This window comes from Acromyrmex echinatior, chromosome 8 (genome assembly GCF_024713525.1).
Source record: "Acromyrmex echinatior isolate Ae372 chromosome 8, ASM2471352v2, whole genome shotgun sequence".
NCBI lineage: Eukaryota > Metazoa > Arthropoda > Insecta > Hymenoptera > Formicidae > Acromyrmex > Acromyrmex echinatior.
In genome coordinates, this window is record NC_141859.1 from 2,907,087 (window position 1) to 2,932,068 (window position 24,982).

At 36.4% G+C, this 24,982-nt stretch overlaps 2 protein-coding genes across 2 annotated transcripts in view; one reads left to right on the top strand and one right to left on the bottom strand.

Annotated features, from left to right (window-relative positions):
- The window catches only part of LOC105150141 (uncharacterized), a 208,075-nt gene that overhangs the window by 98,134 nt on the left and 84,959 nt on the right, over window positions 1–24,982 (top strand). The window lies entirely within an intron of this gene.
- Window positions 5,934–24,982, bottom strand: part of LOC105150140 (uncharacterized) — a 32,159-nt gene continuing 13,110 nt past the window's right edge. Inside the window, exons 2-5 of the mRNA XM_011063018.2 lie at window positions 14,205–14,261; window positions 14,034–14,110; window positions 10,562–12,277; window positions 5,934–9,981 (exon numbers count right to left, since the gene is read on the bottom strand). Coding sequence (XP_011061320.1) covers window positions 7,777–9,981; window positions 10,562–12,277; window positions 14,034–14,110; window positions 14,205–14,250 — 4,044 coding nt within the window. The 5' untranslated portion in view covers window positions 14,251–14,261 and the 3' untranslated portion in view covers window positions 5,934–7,776. The remainder of the gene's footprint in view (window positions 9,982–10,561; window positions 12,278–14,033; window positions 14,111–14,204; window positions 14,262–24,982) is intronic.

Sequence of the window (24,982 nt, forward strand, 5' to 3'; positions counted from 1 at the left end):
CGGCACGTAGTATAAGGGATACGAATATCATTACGGAGTAGTCATTTAGATACGCATCATACATACATTTCGAGAAGCATTTTTTCATGCTTTGGACAACTGTTCTATGCTTTCGCCCTCACTCGTAGTCGACTTGTAGCAAGTTCAGTAACTATGCTGGGCCACATCTAGAAACGTCAGACTCTCGCGAAGGAAGGTAAATCCACGTGAGAGGTTCCGGAATACCGAACATCTCAGACAGTGAGAGATGCTAGCCAACTTTTCGGCCCGTTGGGAGTGCCAAAAGCTGCGTTCCTCGATCGCGTCTTACGCGATATTATCGCGCGGTAAACTGCGGATCTTGTCTCTCCTTCATTCCTTCTAAACAGTTAGATTTTAAGAGAATTGCACGAGATACAGGAGAATAGCATTTTGCTTTGCGTCACAACGTTAAGATGATAATGCTTTTTATTTACGTAAATACAATCTCTCGCTCTCTGTTGCTTCCACTACGATATATCTATAGCATCCGACATATCGGGTTTGATACGCAGTTGTATATAATGCAAACTTTGCAGTTGTGTAGGTGCAAGTTATTCGCTTTGTCATTCTTTGTTTGCATTTTAATTATTTATGTTCATTGACGTAGACTTATTATCTCGTTTGTTTAATGCACACTCAAGTGGTATTATGATTTTCATTTCCGCAACTAGTAATGAAACTAGAAAACTGTCTCATAATAGAAAATATGTAACTCTTTCTTTGACCTATAATAATTTTAGTTCTAATCTGGATAATATTGAGATTCAGTATGCGATTCTCTGTAATTCGAAATAAATTTTTTATAACTTGAAATTATTTACGGAAATTCAAAATTCGACGAAAAAGGAATAAAAATTTTTTGTAATACCATTATTGTACTGATATATAATATTTTGGTGCAGAGAATAACCGTATTTTACAGCTTTCATAAAAACTTATATTTTACGGATAAAACGCAAAGATTGCTTTTTACGAGTTATTAAAATTTGAAATATCATCTGTGTTAAATTTATTTATTTTTTTAATTTCTCTACCATTTTATTCGATATTTTTTTCAAATCCGAGCTAAAATACTAAAAGGTTAAATGTCGTTTCCATTTTCGCATCTTCCAATCGCGATTTATTACCTATATCAATGCAAGCGGTGGATTAATTCAACGCGCGGAAAGCATAAATAATCGATACATGATTAATATTTCCGATGCGTTTGCACTCCGGCATCCATTTCAACGACCGACATTCGCACGGACGCGACGCACGTCGCGTTTTTATGGACGACGAGCGTCGCTCGGTGTCGCGGGTGTCGTGGCGTCATTATCTCTCGGAAAGTAATTGCTGTTCGTTAATGACGTCTTGTGCTCTGCCCCGGCACAAAGGCGTCGCGGTCGTTTTGATGGGGGATCCAGCGACGTAAGGAGAACGAAGCCGACCGATTATATTCCGTAGGTCGTTCTCCTGGAAATCAGATAGGCGTAATTAATGAACTCCCGACGATTTTCTGGCACGGATTAAGGTGCGACGAAATTCATTTCAAGCGGGAACAACGAACGCTATCGACAGCGACACCCGCTGAGAAAATACGACTCGCGTTTTGGTGTCATCCATCTGCGGGAATCGGAAAATCGATGCTTCTCCGTGATAGATCGGCGTTCTTACTTTGTTCGTTTTTATTTGAGAATTACCGTGTAATAAAATTGGATTCAACATAAATGGAAATGAACGTTTTATTTTATAATATTCAACCGTGTAATCGTTAAAACAAAGTTCAGATGTACCGACAAACTTATTTTACAAATTCCCGAATAATTAAATATATCCAAATTGGATAATATATCCGATTTCGATATTAAGATCAAATATTCGAGTGTACGCACGTATACATATTTGTGATTTATTATTATAAACAGTGCTGAGCAACTCTTTCGAATCGAAAAATCGGCTAATGCGATTAATGTATCGGATTATACCTTCCCCCCTTTCGTAATTTATGTATTTCGTGGTGATACGATTAAAAGTTTTGCCATGCAAACTAGGAAAGGATTACAAACTATATATATATATATATATATATATATATATATAATACGGAATTAATATCGGTTTTCGATTCCTGGCTATCATCCATTTGCGATCGCAGCGAGAGATCGATGTTATTCTAGACTTCAACCCGTTCGCGTGCGTTCGCGAGCGCGACGTACTCCTCGTACATTAATAAAAGGTGATAATAACGTACTAAACTAAGTGGACCAACGTCTCAAACCACATATGGAAATTCTAAAAAGGGTCGTAGAATAGGGAGACCCGCTTGAAAGTGTTATAAGTGCATCACGTTGACCAATCGGCCGATCGATCGTTTCTTATTAATCACTTTCGTAAAAAGCCATTTACGATTGGAGCGATGACACGTGGAAAAGCGATTGTCGAGATAAGAAATTCGCTTTAATGTACACTATTAGATATTAAATATATTTATGAAAATTGGAACGAACGTTAAAAAATGAGAAGAGAAAGTGTGCATATGTGACAGGAATACAATGTTCTGAAGACACGGGATAAGAAATTTGATATCAAGATTTATCGAACGTTAAAATGGTAGATAAAAAGAAAATTAGAAGGTTATTGATTAAAAATTTAATAATTTCAATCGGTTAAATTTAAATGACGCATGTTTGAGAATTATAAATTTTATGTACAGAAGGAAATTAGATTCCTGTAATGCATATTGTCTTAAATTTATGAAATAAAAACTACAAATGTTAAAAATGGAAATTTTATAAATTTTAAATGTTAATATAAAATTGTATATTACTCTCTCTCTCTCTCTCTCTCTCTCTCTCTCATTTTATATTATTATTAATCAACTAACTCATATATCTTAAATTGTATTTAATATTAGATTGGATATATTTTATCGCGTTATATAATGCACAATTTCATGCATACGAGTATATATAACAAACTATATTATTCCATTACGATCGTGTCTAAGTTTGCGAGACGATGTTACGTTTTCCGCTTCAATCGGAAAAATGCATTACCGGTACTGCATGTAAGTTACAAGTGTCATGACTTGTAAATCTCACGGTGTAACAATGATTAATGCACTCGAGGAAACGAAATGTGTCGCGATCGGACGGGCCGATCGGTTAATCGTTAATAGACGTATAGATAGAAAAAAATATCGATATCAGCTTGAGCTACATAACACGTACCATTGTCTAAAAGAATTAAATGTGCGAAATATTTCCATAAATCATATACATATATATATATTATATCCGTATTTATATACACGAGGCACTGCAACTTCTTTTTCTAGTACATTTTAAACTACCGTTTTTATTCTTACGAGACGCTACCTTTTTTATATTTTTACTAAAGTACGAAGCGATGCGTAATGTGTACACAGTATAAACGCATCGCGTAGACATCTCGACTAGAAAATTATATTCAAATCACTAGACTGAACGCATTATGATAAAAGATCTAGTCGTACTCTATCCAAATTTTGTTTTTAAATTCTTTCTATAATGCTGATAAGATGTGCATCGTGCGGTCTGTATATGCTCGCTTGCCCTTCGTATGTAATAGTATTACTTGCTCGCTGTCATTTTTTTTTTTAAAGACACTCAATCGTACAATTAAATATTCTTATTGACAGTATTATCAGCGATCTGTAAATTCTAAGCGATTTAATTTAAAAATACCGATAATACAAAAACCGTTTTGAAGTCATACATAAGTGAAAACATAATAATGGATAATAGATTGTATACAATTCGGACAACGATATTCCGCGGCAATTGTGTATAGAATACTGCAGCGAGTTTTATTGAAATGAAATGTTAAACGAAAATAAAATTTACATTCTCCAATCAACGAAATTCAATTCATTTCATTTCATTTTTCTATATTTCGCAAAAACAAAATGAGATATTAAAATTTCACCTGAAGGCGATATATCACAAAACCAGCCTGATATATAAATGGTCCTCTGATAAAAAAAATAATTAACAGTAAATAAGAACTGCATTCGTCCTTTTTGAAAAAAATATATATACATAATTATCCTACAGCTGCATCTTCCATATAAAAGTCCCATTATCCTGGTCGTAATAATTAATCTTTCGAGCATACGTAAAGGTGCCTTTAAGTTCCGCGTTTCACACGTTGGCTTGGTTCACTTTTGTCTCCGCTTCTTAGAATATTAATGGCTCTGCCCAGAGACAAAGACACAGAGACGATACGACGGACTTCTAAAGCGATTAATATCCTAACTTTTCTCAAACGAGTGATATGTTTTTGCGTCCATTTTTTTTTGCTTACAATTAAATGTACGTATTTGTGTTAAAGTAATCACTGAGTATGTATTGTATGACATGACAATTCACGTCGTGCATTCGAAAGTCAGTCATCGTATATAAAGCATGTAAATCATGACGAATGATTTTCTATTAAATATTACAGTGGATAACGATAATATTGTTCCAAATAGCATTAATCTTGCTATTCATTCATTTTACCATTGTCGTTTGAAAATAATAGTCGTTCCATTTCCATTAATACTAACTTTAAGTCGAGATGTTTTGTCGTATTTATATATTTGCATTTCACTTCAGATTACTATGTTGGAATGTAAATAAATTATTTAACAATCGATCTATCAATATATTAAATTTTTGCCATTCTATCTATGCTGATATTGTCTTCTTTTGTATCGTCGAGTGCGTGAGTTTTCAAGCTTCGGTATGCGATTGCCGATGTGCGTGCGATAATTAGCCGCAACGTCCACGTATTTTGCTCACTCGGCGCAATTGCAGAAGATAGTGTAAATATATTATATATATATATTATATATATATATTATACATATATATTTTAGTGTGCGTGTGCCTACTTCGTCTTATAGTTTGATACTGTTGTATATACGCGAACTGTATGTACCTCGAGTTACTGTAAAACACTTTAACTGTCAATTATGGAGTTTTACGATATACACAAAACTTCAGCCAGCGTAAATTACATACCGTAGGCATATACATACATATATACATGTATGTGTGAGTATGTAAGTACGCGTATAGTTGGTACATATATATATATATATATATATATATATATATATATATAAATGTGAGACGATGGCCTGTGCATAATTCTAAATTAGATACGTTTGAAGTAATACCCGTAGGACCGTATTTGGCGATGGGACAGATGTAATTCGATTCTAGGAAAAGAGCATCGAGAAAGTAATTTCTAAGTGTATCGAGACGGGTAAAATACTGTCTCGTCCGTTAACTAATCTTAAATACTCGGCAAGATCGTATTTAGAACGCTAGTTTCAGAGGGCCTATACTTTGAATCCTTTCTGCGCCTTGAAATGCGTGTATATCACAAGATATCGTAAGTACAATTGTACTGTACGTTAACATTTCTTGCTCGTAGTCTAATTACTTTTTGTAGAGTGCAATTTTGTTTTTTTGGAAAGATTGGATAAAGTCTAGACTTTGTTTCTGATACGAAACGAAAATCTATACAATACGAAATCCATTACAGCCGGATACTTACCGTCAAGAAAGTATTGGTATCTTTGCAAATCCATCTCAGCTTGTCTCTTTAAAACTTTCATGGAATGATCGCTATTCTTTAGAGAACTTTGCTCTTATGTTGTAAAGGAGATATTCCGAAATAGTATTTTACTTGTTGACGATTACCTATACGTATGTAACTATTCGCCGTAATTTAAATATAGAGTTGAACGATATTAAACGAATTATTAAATCAAATGGTGATTACGATGTTTCAAACAACGTTGTCTTATTAATGCATTTGGCCCTTTATATAACTTTAAGTGTTCCTTAATTTCTACTCGTCGGTTGAGGTAAGTTCTGAGGTGATTTAATCCAGCTGCGTTTTATTTCTAATCCGATGTATTTATTTACAATATAAAACGATTATATATGAATACATATAAATAACGTAAGAACACAATGAACATATCGATCGTATCGTTAAATGCGCACGCGTTACGTTATGTTATATACCTGTATGCTTTCAGATATATATTTTTTGTTTAGAGTTCGATCTCTGCATATGAATTATACTCTTATTAACGGATTTTTATTAATTGACCAATAAAATTATGTTATTTAGAAAAATATGTGATAATTGTAAGTGCGTATTTCTTAAATTTTAATTAAATATAAAAATATTAAATTAATATATGTATGACATACAAAAATATTTATAAATACAGGAATAGGTAGTATGAATCTTGATAAAAAAATTTCTATTTTTGCTTGTAATAATTCAAAATGCGAATTTTTTTTAAATGGTCATTTGTAATTCCTAAAAATATGAGACTTTCAAATTTGAATAACCATGTTACACTCAAACTTAATAATTTATTAAACTTAATAATTTATTAAAGCTTCTAATGACTTTAAAAATATCTTTTTTTTTTTGTAAAAAATTCGAAATTGATTTTTTGCCCAGAAGTTAGATTCTGTAACTATAAAGATAGTGTCGTTATACGCAAGTAGAATATATAGTAAAAAAGTTATAAACCGTCAGCAATGACACCGTCGTTAAAAGTTACAAAAATCTAGTTGCTGAAAATAGAGTATTGAAAGTTCTATACTACGCACTTATATTTACAATATATCTCGTAGCATTCGATAGTTTCTTTATTTCGATGTCATGACGAGAAATGATTTAGAGAATGATCTCTTAAATAAATACACAGAAGGATGATTCGCATGCTTACACTAATAAGAGTCTCCAATGATTATATCGCTTGATCACGAAATTTGCTTTTGTATTTCTTTTGCGAGTAATCTAAAGTAAAGATATAAAAAGAACGTATACGAAGGATTTTATAGGATACGAGTAAATCGAGTAATTTGCTTTTTTACAAATACACACGCTATATCTTGTCGAGTTTTTTTCCCAGTACAAGAAAAAGCGCGGCTGTTACACTGTGAGCTTTATCGAGCAGCAGTGCTTCTTCTCAGATCCTTTTCACTATGACGTTTAATTAATATCTCTTTGTTTTTCTAACATATATAGGAAAGTATATTCGAAATGATGATAATGTGTTAGAAACGCTCGATGCGTTCCAAGCGTTTTAATTTTCTACGACGGAAATGACGACGCGATGACAATAATTTAGAAGGAATTAAGTACGTAAAACTACGATGTATATAAGGTATAAATTCCTGCAGTCTCTCGAAACTTTCTACGTTTAACGTAAAGGCTAGTAATAGAATATCTCGAGAAATCTGTAGACTTTTTTCCGACGTAATATTTTTAGATTCTCTTTTAACCCTAATCGTTTTGTTCCGAAATTTTCTTAATTGAGTACAGTGTACATTAAATTAAATTAAGTTTCTTTAATTATATACATTGTCAGAAATGTTTTTCACAACTTTATATAATTTTAAGTTACATAATCATATTTCTCGGATTTTGACTTCCAAAATAAAAAAAGTATTCATTAATTACTAACTTTAATTACTAACTTTGAGCAAAAATACATTAATTTAAGGTACACTGAATCCGCGAATATCGATCATAGGGTTAAAGAAAATCCTACGAAATCAGGTATTATCGAAAATAAATTCTGGATGTTTCTCGAAGGAAGCTCACAAATCCTCCTACGGTTTTTCATTGCTTCTCAAAGCACGGAATTGTCGATCGCGTGTGCTACGGATTCGACGACAGTTTGCTCGCGGCAGAGAGATTTATCGCGAGTCGTCAGTTCTTCTTCGAGAGCTCCTGGAAAAAAGCCTCGATAGGTAACGTCGGTTCGTCCGTGTTGATCTTGAACTGTGACGAAACGAGTCTGCTTTCCGGCGAGACCGCTTTGAACATGCCCGGCTTGTCGTACAGAGCGGAGGCGGAGCTCGTCAGATCCGCCACGCTCTGCGACGCCTTGGCGAATAGTTCTTCCTCGGATTGTACATCGAACTTCGTCGTAGTCTCCTTAGCTTCCGGCTGTCCCTCTTGCGCCGCGTCGCTCTCGCTTCCGGTCGTCGTGGAGATTTCCGGCTTCTCGACTCGACTCGTCTGCTCAGTCACATCACTCGAAATCCGTCCGTGATCGTCCTCGACCAATGCCGCGTCGGTTGGCGCCGCTTTTGTCTCCTCATTCTGCGAAACAGTTTCTTCTTGGTTTTTGTTCTCCTGCACATCGAGTTTCACCGAATGATCGTCGAGCGACGCCGCCTCTCCCTTCTCGCTGATGATCTCGTTGCCCACAAAACGATTAGTCGACGAAGCAGTCGAGTAGAAATTAGTTTCCTCAGCAGCCATCTCCGTAGATTCTTCTTGTCGTTTACTATTCGTGACCGCACTGTTCTCCTTCTGCAGCCTGTTCTTCACGATCGGTCTCCTGCGTATCGACGACGAATACACGTTCTCGGGTCGCGTCGAGCTCTGCCTGATATTCGCCTCACTGCTGATCTGAGATCGTGTGGGACTAATCGTCGTAGAGGCAATTCTACTTCGGTAAACGTTGCCACTGATCGGCCGCCTCTTCGGTATGAATCTGTTGTTCTTTTCGGTCGTCGAAGACGCGCTCTCTTCCGAGTATCGTTCGTGATCCCTTGCAGCTGTAGGGGATGACGTAGTGGTTCGATAGTTTATCCTGGAAACGTATTTGTACCTGCCGGTGGTCTCTCGTACAGTGTCGCCCGTCAGCTGTGTTTGTTGGTTCTTCGCGCTCGACGTTCTCTGTCTGTTGTGAGGACCGCGCGTTAAGGCTTCACTGGATGGTGTCGGTGCCACCTCCGTCGTAGAGCTTTGCGATAGTCTGTTCTTGTAATCCATGCGGCTCTTGTAATCCTTGATGCTGAAACGTGGTCTAGTAGCGTTGCCATATCTCAACGGGCGACCTATCTTGTGAGACCTCGATGTAGAAGTGGCGATTTGAGGAGTTTGCGTTGCCGGTTGCGGAGTGGTCGTTGTCGTCGATGTCGTTGTCGTTGACGCGGTTGTCACGTCTGTGGTCGTGCGATCGAAATAATTACCGTCGGTCTTCACGTAGAGCTCTTCCAGTGGTATGCCGGTGACGATGTTAACGTTTTGCTGGCGAGTATCGACATTGTAATCTTCGACCTTGCCACGGCTGATCTCCGTGAAGTATTCCGGCACTTGTTCCGGTACAATGCTCTCTTCACGATGTTCCTCGCGTTGGTTCTCGCGATATCCCTCATTTTGCCGTGAGGAGTAGTCATAATACTGATTAATCGGCTGGTTCGTTTCGTACGAAACGCTTGGTTGATTCGTCGCGAACTGATTGTTCTCATCGTAGCTCGGCGCGGACTCCGTGGTTTGTCCGTAAGAATTTAGGGAGATGTGCGCATTCTCCGTGATGAACTGCGTGTCGTACGACTCGTCGTGGCTCACTTTCGTACGATGACTAGGTCGTTTTCTGACGTTACCTCTTTTCTCCACGTCCTCGTTGTAACTCGCCTGGGTGGGTTTTATTCGCCTTCTTCGCGCTGAGTCGTGTTGATTATGCTGCACGTCCTCGCTATTATACTTGAGGAAGTCTTCCTCCTGATAAGATGTCGTGAGAGGCTCCTGCGTGGTCGTCGTCGGCTTCCTTCGGCGACCTGGGCCAACCGGACGACGAGTTCTGGATCTCTGCGTCGTTACCACTGGCACCGTTTGCACTTCCGGTGCCACCGTCGTCTGAATCGGCACATCTTCCGCATATAAAGTCAAGGGAGTGGCGGTTTCCGGCGGTTGATTCGGCGGCTCCGTCGGTGAGAGCTCGTGCGTGATGCTCGTTGGCTTTTTGCGGCGTTGCGGAACACGTGACGGTTTCTGCGGACGATACGGTCGCGTCTCGGTTTGGGGCTCACGATAATTGACCTGTTGCTCCTGATACCCATTCTGATAATGCTGCTGATATTGATAATTCTGATTCACCTGGTTCTCCGGAATCTGGGATATCTACGATAGACAATTTAGAATCTCATTTTTTATATCCGATAAGAAAGTAGAACAAATAGCCAATAAATAATGATTTATTGATCCTATTTGATTGGATTGTATTAATTTTAAATAAAATTTTGTTAAAGATCCCACACTAATTATATGAAATGAGTTAGCTTTCACATATAATGTAGCTTATAATGTGTGGTAAACAAAAGATGTCACAAGGCTTAATGGATAATTTTTTTTTAACTATAATGTATCAAAGGTGCTTTGTGAGCGCCTTTAATATACTATTATTTAGTAGGCCTTGCCTGTGACATCTCTTATTCGCCACATTATAAACTACTTTCTAAAACTTTTAGAGTGAATTGTCACTCTGAAAAGTGAGATCTCTCTTTTAAAGACTGAAAAATTGAGTCATGTGGAAAAGCTAATTTATTCCGGCACTCAATTTTCCATATAATTAATACAAGATCTTTCTTGTTAAAAGAATTTTATGATTTAATATTTCATTTACTCCGTATTTTTTTAAATTTCTGTAATATTTATTCACTTAATTAAAATGGCAGAGCGAAATTATAAAATTAGATATTACCTGAGGTTGAAGTCCCAGCTGATCGATGTTATAAATATCAGACTGCGATACTAGAATATTTCCAACTGTAGTGACCTGCGGTTCGAATTGCTCCAATTGAATCGTGTATGGCATGTCACTTGAGATCTTTATAATCTCCTGCGACTGATTTTTCGCGGACTCTGCTGCAAGTCTAGCCGCCTCTTCTTCCTCCTTCTCCCGTTGCGAAAGCTGATTAAGCTCTTCCTGCTGTTTCTTCAGCTCCGCCTGCTGTTGCTGTTCGATCTCCAGTTTCTGTTGACGATCCTGTTCCGCCAGTCTCTGTCGATCGCGCAACAGCAACTGTTGCTGCAACAGATACTGTTGCTCATTGAAATGCTTCAGAGAGATGCTCTCTGGTGTCTCGTAATCCGGTATCGGAGTTGGTGGGTAAACCTCAACTGGATCGAAGGAGCTTTGCGGTCTATGGTACACGATCTTCGGGCCTTGAGTAATCTGATTCTGGTTTACGACTTCTTGACTGAACTTGCTCGGTGGATTCTCTTTCGGCAGAACTTCGTTGATGTCAGACTCGTATTTGCTCTTTGGCCACGTGGGCGGTGTAAGTTCCTGATGCTCCGGCACATAATAAGCGCTTGTAGTTCTGGGATTAGGTAATTCGGTTCGTCCTTTCTCTTGCTTATTACGCGTGCTCTGATTTGGACGCTTATTATTATAATTGTTCTCCCGAGTCGCGTCGTTAGTTTGATCGAATTTGCTGGGATTCCGTGTAACAGCGGTAGTGGTCGGTGGTGTTGACGAGGGTGAATAGATCGAAGGCGGCAGCAGAGTTTCGTAAGGTAACGAGGGTCGGAAGCTGTACATACTATACGTGCCGGGAGGAGTTACGTAACTAACCTCGTGACTCTCGTGCACCAAGAAGGCAGGATCTCGCTCGTAGGAGGGCTTATAATGATTCGATGGATGATTGATTTGGCTGTAGAAGTTGCCGGTGTTCGCCGAGTTTAATATCTGCGTGTGAGACTGCGCTTGGTATCTGTTGTAGACATCGCCATCATTACCGGCGATCTTTTGCTTGCCAAAGTCGCCCGGGGCTTTTGCGCCAGGCGGTTGGAAGTATGGTTTCGCGCTGTTGGCGACCTTCAACGATTCAAACTGTTTCTCAGGTTGACGAGGTGGCTGCAATGCCTGCGGCATGGCGAATGGTGGAACGTAAGGGCGGTTATTCGGGAAACCTTTAATAAAATAGGTCGCCGCGCGTACACTGTCCAGCGGTTGTTGATGGATATTCTGCGCCGTGAGGTAGGCTGCCTGCGGCGGCTGTCTTGGTAAGTAGCTACCATTCTCGCGCACGATCGGCTTGCGGTGTTGGTTGACCTCGAAACGGTACGCGTCCTTGGGCGGTGGTATCAGGAACGTGTACTCCCGGGTTTCCGTGGCCACGTGCTTGTTCGGCGTTTTGGTTTCGCCACGTGCCTTCGTCGCCGCGTGTCCGAACACCGTGAAACTACCGAGTATACTCGGAGGATTGTATTCCTGAATCGGCGGCTTGCCCTTGCGTAACGGCTTTAGTTTTTCCGAAGTCGCCATATGTTCTTGAAACTTGCTCAGAACGGGATGCACCTGGACATTTTTCTCTAAGTGGCTCGACGGCGACACGTTGGTGCCGATCGATTCCTCGTAGGAATTGGTCAGAGGTCGCCAGCCATTCGCGATCATCGACGATCGTGTTGGTGGCTGCGGATCAAAACTTGAGCTTTAGTTCTTGAAATAGAAGTTTAGGAATATATACATTACATCTGTCAGGTATCTATTATCGTAAAAAGGACTTTTATCGAGGACAATTAAATTAGTAAAATTTGCATATGTTGACATTTGCATTCTTATTTCTTTGACTTCAGAATAATATTGTACAGAGAAAGAACGATTTTGCTATCTAAAAATAGATAAATGCAATTTTGTTGGACTGTCGAAAATAATTATGTAGAACGTTCAAGTGTAATAAACAATGTTACAAAGAATTTTGGCATCCTAACAACTATTTTGAGCGTTCTACATAATTACTTTGATGATCAAATAAAATTATTATTTGATGCTTTAGCAAAATTGTTTTTTTTTGTGTGTAACGTTTTATTAAAAAAATTTTTTATATAAGTAATTTTTTTTTACTTTTTAAAATTTTATTTATTCTATGACAAAATTTTTACGACCGTTAGACTAGTACACCGCGATAGAGAAACTTGTTATATAGCTTTGTCATAGAGCTTTTCATGTACATTCCCTATACAGAGCATCAAACACAACTTTCGTTCACGCCATAGCGACGACAACAATAGTAATGCGATACTCGAACTTCCTGGAGAGGTTAATGGAATGGTTCCTGTTCCAGTTTCATCGCAACGGAGGTCCGAGAAAATTGTAAGTGAGACTTTTATTCCCCGCCATCATGTTGGCGGCAAATGGCGGTCTGTATAATCAGAAAATAAGTGCATGAGGACCTTAGGAGCACACCTTAGGAGCACATTTCCAAATTATTTGTTATAAGTCCGTTCGTTCAGAAACGATATACTACAAATTTTACTCGCACGCCGCTGACATTTCTAATAATCATACAAAATCAAATCTAAAATTTCGAAATATACTACTGATGAATGTAATGAACGTGAACGTTGTGAAGCTCGTAAAGTCAATCACCCTTGATAGAACGAACTGTCTTCCAGTTTCTGAATTTATTCCGCTTTCAAAACGTAAATCAGAATTCTCACTTGCGAGATTGTCAAATTGCATAAAACTTCAATGAAACGAATGGAGAGACTTCGTGATTTGACTACGTGACTGGTTGTGCAATAAAATTGCCAATAAGATGTTAACCTTAATAATCTCATTCCATACATACAAGGTTGATTTAGATAATTCGATTGTTTAGATAATTCGAAACATGAGAAAGATATGTACGCAGAAGGTAAGATGCTAACTGTAACGTTGCTGTGATGCCTAATTGTGCTAAAAACAAGATGATTAGAAGAAGATGGATATTTAAATCGTAAAATAATAAAGTGGTAGAGAGAGAATAAAATACAGACAGAACGTGAATTAAATATAACGTAAAAAGAATAAGAATAAGAATAAACAATACTGGTTAAGTCTGTAAAAGAATGGGATTTGACAGAACAATTGGCGGTGGAGTAAAAAGAAAAGAATGAGGAAGATCTGAGTTAAATATTTAATATTAATTACGCGAGAAAAATATACCGTTTATTTATTTCTTTCGCGCAATTATGAATTCAAAAGCAATTTTTCGTTACAAAGGATTTTAAAGAATGCTATTATCATAACTTTCTGATGCTCAGTATTAAATCTTGGCTATTAAATGTTAATGTAAAAGAAAGTGTAAGGTATCTTATGCAATAAAGATAAAAACACACTAATTTAATAATTAACGATAAATAACGATGTATAATGAAAATTATGAGAAACTTTTGGTGTTACTTACGGTTTTATTAATGTCAGAGCGATCTATGGATACAGTAATCGCTCCTACCGTGACAAACAGCCATGTCGCTAGAACACCTATATAATTCAAATAATATAAATATAAATATAAAAAAAATATACATGTTGAATAAAGAATTTGTTGATTTCAGAGATCAAAAGTTATACTTACAATTCAGTAGTAATATCGACGACATCGTGGCAGACCATGAGGTCATTTACAAGAATTCTGTAACGAAAAAATTTATCATGTTTAACATATCTTACTTAAGGTCTTATTTAAAATCTTAATAATAAATAAATTATTGATAAATATGAAATATAATGCATAACATTGGTGAAAGTAAAAAATTCTGTATTTAAAATAAAGAACTTGTACGACATTAAAATGCTACTTTCTGCGGAATGTAGAATTGGCTTCACGAAAACTGACATTTATCAACATCTGAGATATAAGTAGGACGGCTCATACTTCATCTCGTATTAAGGCGAATTAACTATTAAAACATGAGCACGAGAAAAGTGTAACGTATCGCGCAGAGAAAGGAAGGATATAGAAAGCGTCGTGAATCTATCATAATCTCTCGGATCGTTTCCGTGCTGTTTTCTCATTTTTAAATCGCGGTAATAGCGAAATCTATGAAGGAGGGAGATTTTCTCTTTTTATAAGTATTTTTGCCGTGATACGCAGATATCTTTTGTGTAACGTTCATTTTCGTGTAAAATATACGAAATGTGCGCGAGGTCAGTATTCATAATTTTGAATCACTCAGATATTCAAATTTGACTTCGCAAGTTGTTGCTTACTGCAATATAATCTGGCACATGCATGAAAAAGACGCGATAGAATTTCGCGTGCGAATATCGAGATATTACAGGCTCGTTAGTAAACGTTAATATTCATGAGAGTAACGCAGTAAATCGCTAACTGCCCCATTATTACCGCAAGTGTTTGACGTAATGGTCGAAATTGTCGGATTATGAAATTGTAACGTAAATTTAGATACAGTTATGATATTGCTTATTAAACCTTTCGTAAGCATTTGCCTATTAAACCTTTCGTAAGCATAACGAGGATATAAGAGGAAAATAAACAAAGAGAATAATAATAATAATTGTATTCAGCGATAACGTGATGCACGGCAACGAGCACCCTCGTAATTAATGTTTTGTGAATAATAAAAAGAAGCAACAATCGTGTTATGTAAAATAGTAAAAGCTAGGTAGGAAATTTGTAATGCAAAAACACGCCACTTTCTCTTCATTCATTAAGCATCGGGGGTGCGCACGAATTGCGCTGATTTTGCATAGGTAGTCTCCCGTCTTACTTTTACGGCATGTAGAAAAAAAAATCTGAAATTGGAACAGATAAAAGTGCGCGCGATATTTAGTGAGGCATGGCGCGTAAAACGCGTCACTCTTTACGCGAACGAAATTTCGATCGAAATTTCATTTAGTCGATAACTGCGCGTTAATAACGAGGCCCTGGAAATTAGTTGGCGCAGCATCGCCGCGGCAATTCAATTGGCTGGCGCAAAGCCATCGTTGCCCCATCGATTTCAATGTAATTATAAACTCACGTTGAGCGATACGATCGCGCCGTATGAAAATTGCACGAGAACGATATTTCTTCTATCTCGCGCAATAATCGTTTGGGGATTCTCGATTTTACACATATACGGTTAATTACGCGCGGTCATAATTTGTGATTATGATTTTCTACCCGGAAAGAATAGTTTTACTGAAGTGTCGAAAAATTTCAGCTGAATACAGATTTGAAAATAATTTTGTCGAATTATCATTAAATAATTAGTAGGACGCTCGAATTGATTGTTGAATGTCAAAACTTTTTGCAACATTGCTCCATTCTGCTTGAGTTTCCTCCCAGCGAGAAATGATTATTAATTAGATGTCGAATCAATGTCGATTAGACATCAATTCGATATCATTTCTTGCTGGGCTATAATTATTTTGATGGTCAATAAAATTATTTTCAGATCTAGCTAAAATTTTAGATACTTCAGCAAAATCGTTCTTTTCGTGTACTAAATATTTATATTCTAAATGATCTTTCAATATGATACCTTTTGCATATATTTATTTCATAATTATCGTACGTGACGAATTATTTGTGAAGCTGAATATAGGTATATATTCTATTTTTAATTAAAAACTTTTTAAAATAACATTCAGATCTCTCTTCTTCTTTTATGTTGACTGTCCATGACAACTTATTTTCATTGTCTTCATATTTTAAAGATAAAGTTCTGCAGTTCTTCGGTTTTTTGTGATTTGCTTATTTAAAAATAGCTAGAAGAGCTTGCTTTATTTTTCTCTCCTTTATCTAGGAAACGGTGTCACAGGTGGGAGATAAAAACAATTCTTCGATTATTATGCTTGCTGGTATCGCTTGGTGCTGCCATCTTCGTGGTCGGAAGCAGCCGCGTTACGAGAAATCGATGGAACCCGGTCGCATTTAAATTTCGAGCCAGTTTGCGAATGAATTAATTATAAATGTCTCTAAGCCTCCCGAAGGAATTGATGCATTCTATGGCTGGCATGATGAATGGAGTTGAATTGCTATACATCGACATGCAGTTTGAATATGACTGAGTCCCTCATTTTTCGTTGTCGATGGCTTCGTAAATTCAATTTATTATGACTGGATATGAAAGGAAATATTCTATTTCGCGTTATTAAATCAAAAGATAGATTCAGAAGAAATTTTCCAACTGAAAGAAAACGTCTGAGACAACATATTCTGTTTTTGAAAGATTTGACAAGATATATATCATGAATGACAGAAGTGTTGTTGCTATAATTCAGTAGACCGTGCATTAAATGAAACATAGTTGAAATGGTGCGAGAATATCCAATTTTTCTTCGTTATGTGTGATTTATTCGAGTCGAAATTATTCAAGAATTTTTCGCCATTCTGCATAATCCGATTACGAGTTGATTGCAATGCGAGAAAACTTGCAAAGCTATGGCTTTTAATTTTTTATGACCGTATACATTTTTCTGGACTACTATATATAATACGATTTAATAAATTTTAATCAATACAAAGTTAGATTTATAAATACATATTATATAGATTTACGTTAAAATTTCTATAGTTATATCTTTTATGTATATTTACCAGTTAAATAAAATCGTTCTACTTTTACAAGACAGATATTATTACAGAGTCATTGCAATTTAATTTAATATTCTGTTTATGCACGTCATATTCTTAAAGCAAATTAAATTAAATTAATTAATTTATCAATGACGAAATTTTCCTTTAATGTTCCTTCAATCTGAGAACAGGCATCGATATCGATAGCCAGTTCTTTACATCTGTATGCTGATTTTTCTTACTTATATCCGGCGACCTTGACGATAGAAGTAAAATCGATTTCCAAACGGCAGGAATGCACTTTCTACGATCTTTTGCAATTCCAAGGAGCGGGAGTTCCGTTCTGTCTAGGAGAACCACTACAACCTGACATACGGACAAGCCTTCGGTGATTTTTATCGATGCGATTCTCTTCTCACGGTGTTTCTATAGTATAACGATCTAACTGACCACACACGTTCGGTAAATGCCTCACTTCACCAATGCCAATTAATATGCCCGGAATGCACACTGATTGCGAGTATCATGCTCTGCAGCAACGGCAAGTGCATTATATCGACAGAAAGATAGACGCACTGGTGCAGCCTTTTAGCATTAATGGATTGAAATTTGCTTTATGCGCCGCTTTAACAAGGGAACAGGGAAACCTGTGATATTTACCCAATAGGTTACCATTGCTGCTGTTTCACAAAGTGAATCGCATTTAATACTGTCCTCCGGCAAAGTGAGACTAACCGTAAAGTGTATTAACTTGGAACACACGTACTTCGGAAGACGTACTTCGTAAATGACGAAGTTACAACGTTTACGAGATTTCCTACCTTCATTTTTCCTCGGAATTACCGGTGCGGTGGAAAAGAAACTCGACTCTAGTTCTAGTTCGACCATTTCCCAAGCTGGGTTCTGGGTTATCAAACTTTATATGGTATTTAATTTGGTATATAACTTTACTGACATAAAGTTGACTTAAATTAAAAATTAAAATCTGAATAATTTTACCGAGAGTCTTTTTTATCTCTTTTTTTATCTCTCGCATAAGAACAAAATTAAGTTAGACGATTTAAATAAAAGTTAGACGATTTTAATGGTATATTTGTTTTTAAAGAAATATTTTTTCAAAAACAAATATCATCATATCGAAATTGTCTAATTTCTAATCTCCTTCCTGTGCAAAAAGTGCTTAAACTTTATTTTACTCTATTTAAATTTCTTATTAGAAAAATATTTCTGCAATGTTTTCCGATTCTCTATCGAACACGCAAATCTCCCATACATAAAACATTCGTGCAATATGAATACGCGATTGAAAAAAAAAAAAAAATAAAAAAAAAAGTCGAACCGCAAACACTACGAAGAGATAATGACAAATACCCGTGCAAATGGCTCGCGCCAGCGAGATAAAAGTAAGATAAAGGTAAACGGCCGGTCGGGAAAGGCGCGTGGCGCAGAATGGTGCACGGTACCATTTCCGAGGCCGCTTTTTTCCGCGAATAACGCACCCGATCTCACGAAAGGGTCACGCTCTAGTTCGCTCGGCCTTTCGCTTTCCACTTGGCGCTCGGCGCTGGAAGCGAGGCCCACGCATTAATTGTCAATTACCTTGCCGTAAAACCGAATTCGCGTTGGCCGTTTTAACGCCCCCAATCCCAGGAGGTAAAGCCTTCCGCGTTACGTGCGCGGATATGACGCTATTGTGCGGTTAGTTCGTAACAATAGTTACGTTTTAATCTGCGCCGATCGTAGCTGCGGTCGCTCGCGCTGTTTATATGCTCTATTCTGTTCCAAATGGATACAAGCTGGCAATTATCGGCGATGACGCACAATGCGGTTTTTTTTACATATTTGTTTTTTTGTTTTTTTTTTTTGAAATAAAATAAAAGATTCACTTGAGATGCGCATCACACCGAATTGCATAGTAATAGAGATATCGCGGCTACGATCGTAATGAGAACGGAAAAGTAACGTGAGCTGTGGGAGTACTCAGTGCGTAGGAAAAATAAGTATGTTATAACGGTAAATTCCGCAAAGATTAGACTGTTTCCACTTTACTTTCCTTCCGTTAATTTTTCGTTCGCAATTTTTTTTTGTTTAATGTAGGCGAAAATTTGTGCTATTTGTACAAAAATGTAAAACGTAAAAATTTTGACTACCATTTATGAATAAGTATTACTTTCTAAATTAATATACTTTACTTTCCTTCTGTTAGTCTTTTGGCTATTTTAGTTTTTTCTTATTTTTCCTTTCGCAACAATTTATGCTATTTCTACAAAAATTAAAAAATGTTGACAATCATTCAAGAATAGACATTATTTTATAAATTAAATACATATACACGTCGATTTTATCATATCCTAGACAGATTTATCTCTACTTTTATCTTATGCAGAATGCACAATATTAAGAATGATATCTTACGGAGGTGACGTAAGCAGATTTTATTCAATGTTAACGTCAGATAAGCCTGACGTCGCCAGAGATAGAGCCTCTTGCAAAATCGTCGCGCTTCCGGACTCTCCTTTCCGGAAGAGATGAACTGACCAGTGGTTAAGTATGATGACACGAGAAAAGAATAAATTGGACGAATGGAATGACAGAGCGGCGTTCCGCTGCTTTTTATTAGATAAAATTCGCCTAAAGCTACTGCGTGACCAGAACTCGCTCTTCAAGCAACCGTCACCTCCTCATCTCTTCTCTCGGGATCTCATGTTCCTAGAGATGTTCGCGTGCACGACGCGCGACGCGACGCACGTTAGGCCCGACAAGATGCGTTTCGCAACGCGCATCTGAAAACACCACCGTTTCCCAAGACTTCAACGTGAGCTAACCGCTGGGATCTCCATCGTAACAATGACGAGCAGCGTTCGATGTTTTATTTGCGATAACGGTCTACCTCGTCGCGCATGGTGGCGTCCCGAATGTACGTATCCTGCCACGCTCGTTTGCCAATACAGATGTAAGATTAACGGTTCGCAAGGCGAAGTAATTATAAGCCTTTAGCCGCGGCGCGGCTTCAACGCTCTTGAAAGCGACGATGAAAATTTCGTAAGCTCGCAATTAAGTCCGAGAAGCGTAGAAATTTCCGGGGATTTGAATGGACCCTTCTCGTACAAAAGGCCACCTAAATTTTCGCGTAAAAACAGCGAGGTAGAGAGACTTATAAAGACTTCTACTTGGAAGGGACAGAAATAGCGACGGTATTTTACGACACGAGAGAGAATATTTTACGGCGTAATAACATAAGCCTTACAATTAGTCTACTTATGTTCACTGATATGTTTTATTCGATTCCTTGGAAGAATTATATAAAGCGCAATTCTCTTTCATTAACGATGACATAAGAACATGGGATGGAGCAAAATGAGGGTGATTTTCGTCAATGACGCGCGTCATTCATGCACACAGCTGCAATTTCGGATTACATAGGGAATGTGTTAACGAGCAAATAACAGGCTACATCGACGATAAGCCTGTCATGAATTATTCGAGGATCACAGGTAGCTCGTGGTAATTTGAGAAGTTTTCTTCTCGAACGGAACACTTTCACTATAATGTGAACGCGGCGGGTCTCGTTGCAATAAAATGCTACGTAAATGGGACCTAATGTTACTCGTTACCGGAAAGCTCGCTTATTATAGAAAAGTGAAAGGGGGAGATATACATATATACGTACATAAGAAAATGTCAAACGGCACGAGGAATTCGATAATACTTGACGCGATCGAGTGAATATTGCGTACGTTAAGTCCAAATATCTTTCTATCAAAATAAGATAATTATTTCTGACGGAATAAAATAATTAAAATATTTATTGTACTTTGTTGTCGAATGAGATCTCATTTACTGATCTCACATATTTTGTGTGACGCAACACGTTTCATGATAACTCCCGAAACTCGATAAAGTATTTTTAATAAACATGTGCGCGATGTTTACGCATGACTTGCAATTTACTGACTCTGTAAATTGAAATACATTTGTGTTATCAAAATCTGACGGTTGTTTAACTTGATGACTAAAGCGAGTTGTACGTGAAATGCGATGTTACAGTTTGGGAGAACTTCCTGATCAAATAGACCGGTCCCCTGCGGTGTACATGTTAGATCGATAACGGCATATCACGGTTAGGTATAATTTATGCAAATGACATTATTATATCATATGTCGCTTTCCTACTTGACGTCGATTATCGAGTACGTTAACTTATTTAATTGTGACGCATATTAGAGAAAATCGAAGGGAATTATTTAGATTTATTAATAAGATTTTCTTTACATCATTTAATCTTAAGAAGTAGTTGCTTCATTTTTGTACGTAAACGTGGAGTTTTTACACCCTAATTAGAATCATTGTTATTAATAACGTATTACAGCTCAGCAAACAAGCTGACGTTATTTGTCATCAGTTCACATCAAAATGACGACAAATAATGTCAGTTTGTTTGTTGGGATGTTATTGATTTATTGAGAACATTATGAATATGATGAATAATCTATATATTTATTCATAATTTTCTGAAAGAGATAAGTAGAAACCAGACAAATATCAACGGAATAAGTGCATTAAGTAATTCATTATAACAATATTTCTAAAAATAAAGATTTTAATTAATAAAGGTTTAAGATTTTAATGCTTTTTCATTGCAGATTTTTGATAAAATTATATATTTAGAGGTTCATAAGAAATATAGTTATTAAAAAAAGAAAGAAAATATGTAAAAATAAAAAATGACAGAAAATAATAATTTATATATAATAATTTATATATTTTATAATAATTTATATTTTCTCGCCACTAGAATCAAATTCCTTCTCCTTCCCAGATGACTATTTCTGGATTAGTAATAACAACAAATAACAAATTTACTGAATAAAAAAATGTGAGAGAACGCATGACGGATGTCGCGCGAGAAATCTCAATTGTAGGAAGGAAGATCTCGTATCCGTTTACGATCTGATAACAAGTAACACATACAGGATACTTATAATCTGCTGCATGCTCATCTTAATTAGCTTTCAGTCTCTCGCACGTGTTTGCCTCGTTATCAATAATATCATTCGACAGTTGCAACTCGTCTGCGCTATTGCGAATTCGTGAGATTCAACGCATTTTCTTACACATATAATCACTATTATTATTCTAATAACACGCATAAAAACAGATACAATTGTACAAAAATTCAGGAAAAATTGTCTGTCACTGTTAGACATCAAAAGAGCAATGGTAACCTAATTCCTTGAGTTAAACAACATTTTATTTACTTTTAACTTCCATATCTGTCAAAATATAAATCAGTCCATCTCTGTAATTAATTTCCAAATAAACAACGTCCATATTAATGTATTCATTTAGTAGATAATAAATTAAATTCAAATCAAACTTAATACATTTTCTTGAGTTAAACTGTGATCTTTATTGTTTTGATTAAATTAACAACATATTAAGTAGGAGCAGTGGCGATGTATAAAAATGATTAAAAATAACTCAAGTTGGATATAATTTTACATTATGAATTTAACAGTGCTCGGTACCTGGGAACAATTAAAATCGAGGAACAATTAAAATGCTTCAATACATTAGGCGATAATAGGATCCTGATATCATTTTCTAATTTAAATTCTGTCGATTGAGATTATATCGATCGATTACGAACAATGACAACATTTTCATAGCAATTATGCAGACAGCTATTATCAAGCGGTGAAATTAATTTAATGCCGCATAACGTCATCGCGAATTATACAAAACGCATAATACGTATGCGCAGACTGGAAAATAATCGGACAGTTGTATCTGATGCAATTACAATTTGGAACAGCGTGATTAATTACCCTCACTACACACTTGGCTTTATTATTCAACAAATGTGCCTGTGGTTACGTGAAAATGCGCAATAATACAAATGTATTTACGACGTCAATATTTATTCGACGTTGTTACGAGAAACTATCGCTTTGAGCCACAGGGACATATAATAAATGTATAGCAATGACAAAAACACTAATAAAATTTAGACTATAAGAATAAATATTAAATAAGAAAAAGAATTCAATTATTTTTTTATCAAAGCAAAACTGGTGCTTCATAATGCCGGTATGAAAATTTGCAAATATATATTTTTGAGACACAATCGTAAATTGAAGCTGGAAATAACATCACAAATTATATTGATCGTCAATTTAATAATACTAATGAATCTCTTCAAACAAGCAAAGAACTTATTGCAGAAATATGCACTTAAACCTAGATTTTTCTTATTCCGTATGGGTGTTATTAATTCTAGTTGTCATTTCCAGCTTTTACAGTTTATAACTGCGTTTTCAATTATTCGACAAACTAAATCGGTGCAGTTTATAGAAAAATGTATTTGTAAATTTTCATATGAATATTATCGAGTACTAATATCTGACTAAAAAATATAATTTTTTCTTTTTATTAAAAAAAAATAAAATAAAATTAAATGAAACATCTTTCATAAATATTTTCAGCATAAAAGAAAAAATTGAGAGACCATCGCGTGTTCAGTCATTAATCGGCGTTGTTTTCCAAAACTTATTCAATAAATAATGTAATCTAATTTTAAGTTACAAAGCAGTCAAGAGAAAGTAGATGATATGTGCACGTATATTCGTATACTTGAATATCTAACATGCGTGAGAGGAAGACGAGTTTCTTGCTTGCTTAAAAGTATTTCGACGTTTATATTTCTGGTTTTTCTCGAAACGTGCTCGTAGAAGAGAGGAGGGGAGGTGTCCAGATGAATGATTCCGGCATTGATAATGACGTTGCCTTGCTGACTGGCTTTCTAGCAATGACGGGATGTAGCACGCGAGGCGTGTTTCATAGAAATAAGAAGTCCCAATGGGGTCGACAAGCGCTCGTTGTTGACGTGGGTAAAAGTAAATGACGATATGTGTGTGCCCGACGACGAAATACATACCTGCGGACACTTTCGATGTCGTGACGCATCGAGAGTAGCCGCGTAATGACGAAATCGTCGAGAGCAAGTGGCCATGCGAGGGTGGGAGTGAACGATCTAGCTTTCATGTAGAAAGAGTGAAAGATTTCGTTAGTGACGTCCCGCGCTATTCCCGTAGAAATTTAATGATCACGAACGCTCTATATTAATTGCATTGAACGGCTGCAATCGTAGAGCGTGTCGCGAGACGAAGTGAAACGTGTGGTCTCGTCCTGTTAGAAAATGAAAAGGACGAGGCTTCTCTTTCGTTCATGTTTATACTTTCTTCGGCTAATGCGAGAGATATCGCATACGATATCCCTCGTTTCTATAGATCGACAATCGGGCCTCTCAACATACGTTTGTTCATGTAATAAAAATAGATTTTACAAGATGATCATGACAATGATTAGATGCACGACAGAGATTTCGTGGAATTTATTTGAGTATCTTAATTCTTCGTCTGCAATTATATTTTTATCCCCCGTAATTTCGATCTTTCTTGTCCAGTGCAAGTTGTTTACTGTTCTAAGCTTTCAAAAAATATGGAAAAATTCGAGATTATTTTTTAACATCTCTGTTACATTATTAAATGTATTGTTAAATTTATAATGTCAAATTATAAATTTGACTTATTCTTAATTACTTCTGTAGGTCGCCATTGCTTTTACTTAATACGTTATTAATTTAATTAAAGTACTGAAGTTAAACATTTTAAGAAGATATACTTAAACAATTCAAAAATATGTATTAAATTTAACTCAAATTTAGTTTATTTCTTACTAAATGCATATGTTAGTATTGGCGTTGTTTACTTTAAAACTAACTAGGAACGAATTGATTTACATTTTGATACACATACGGAAGTTAAAAA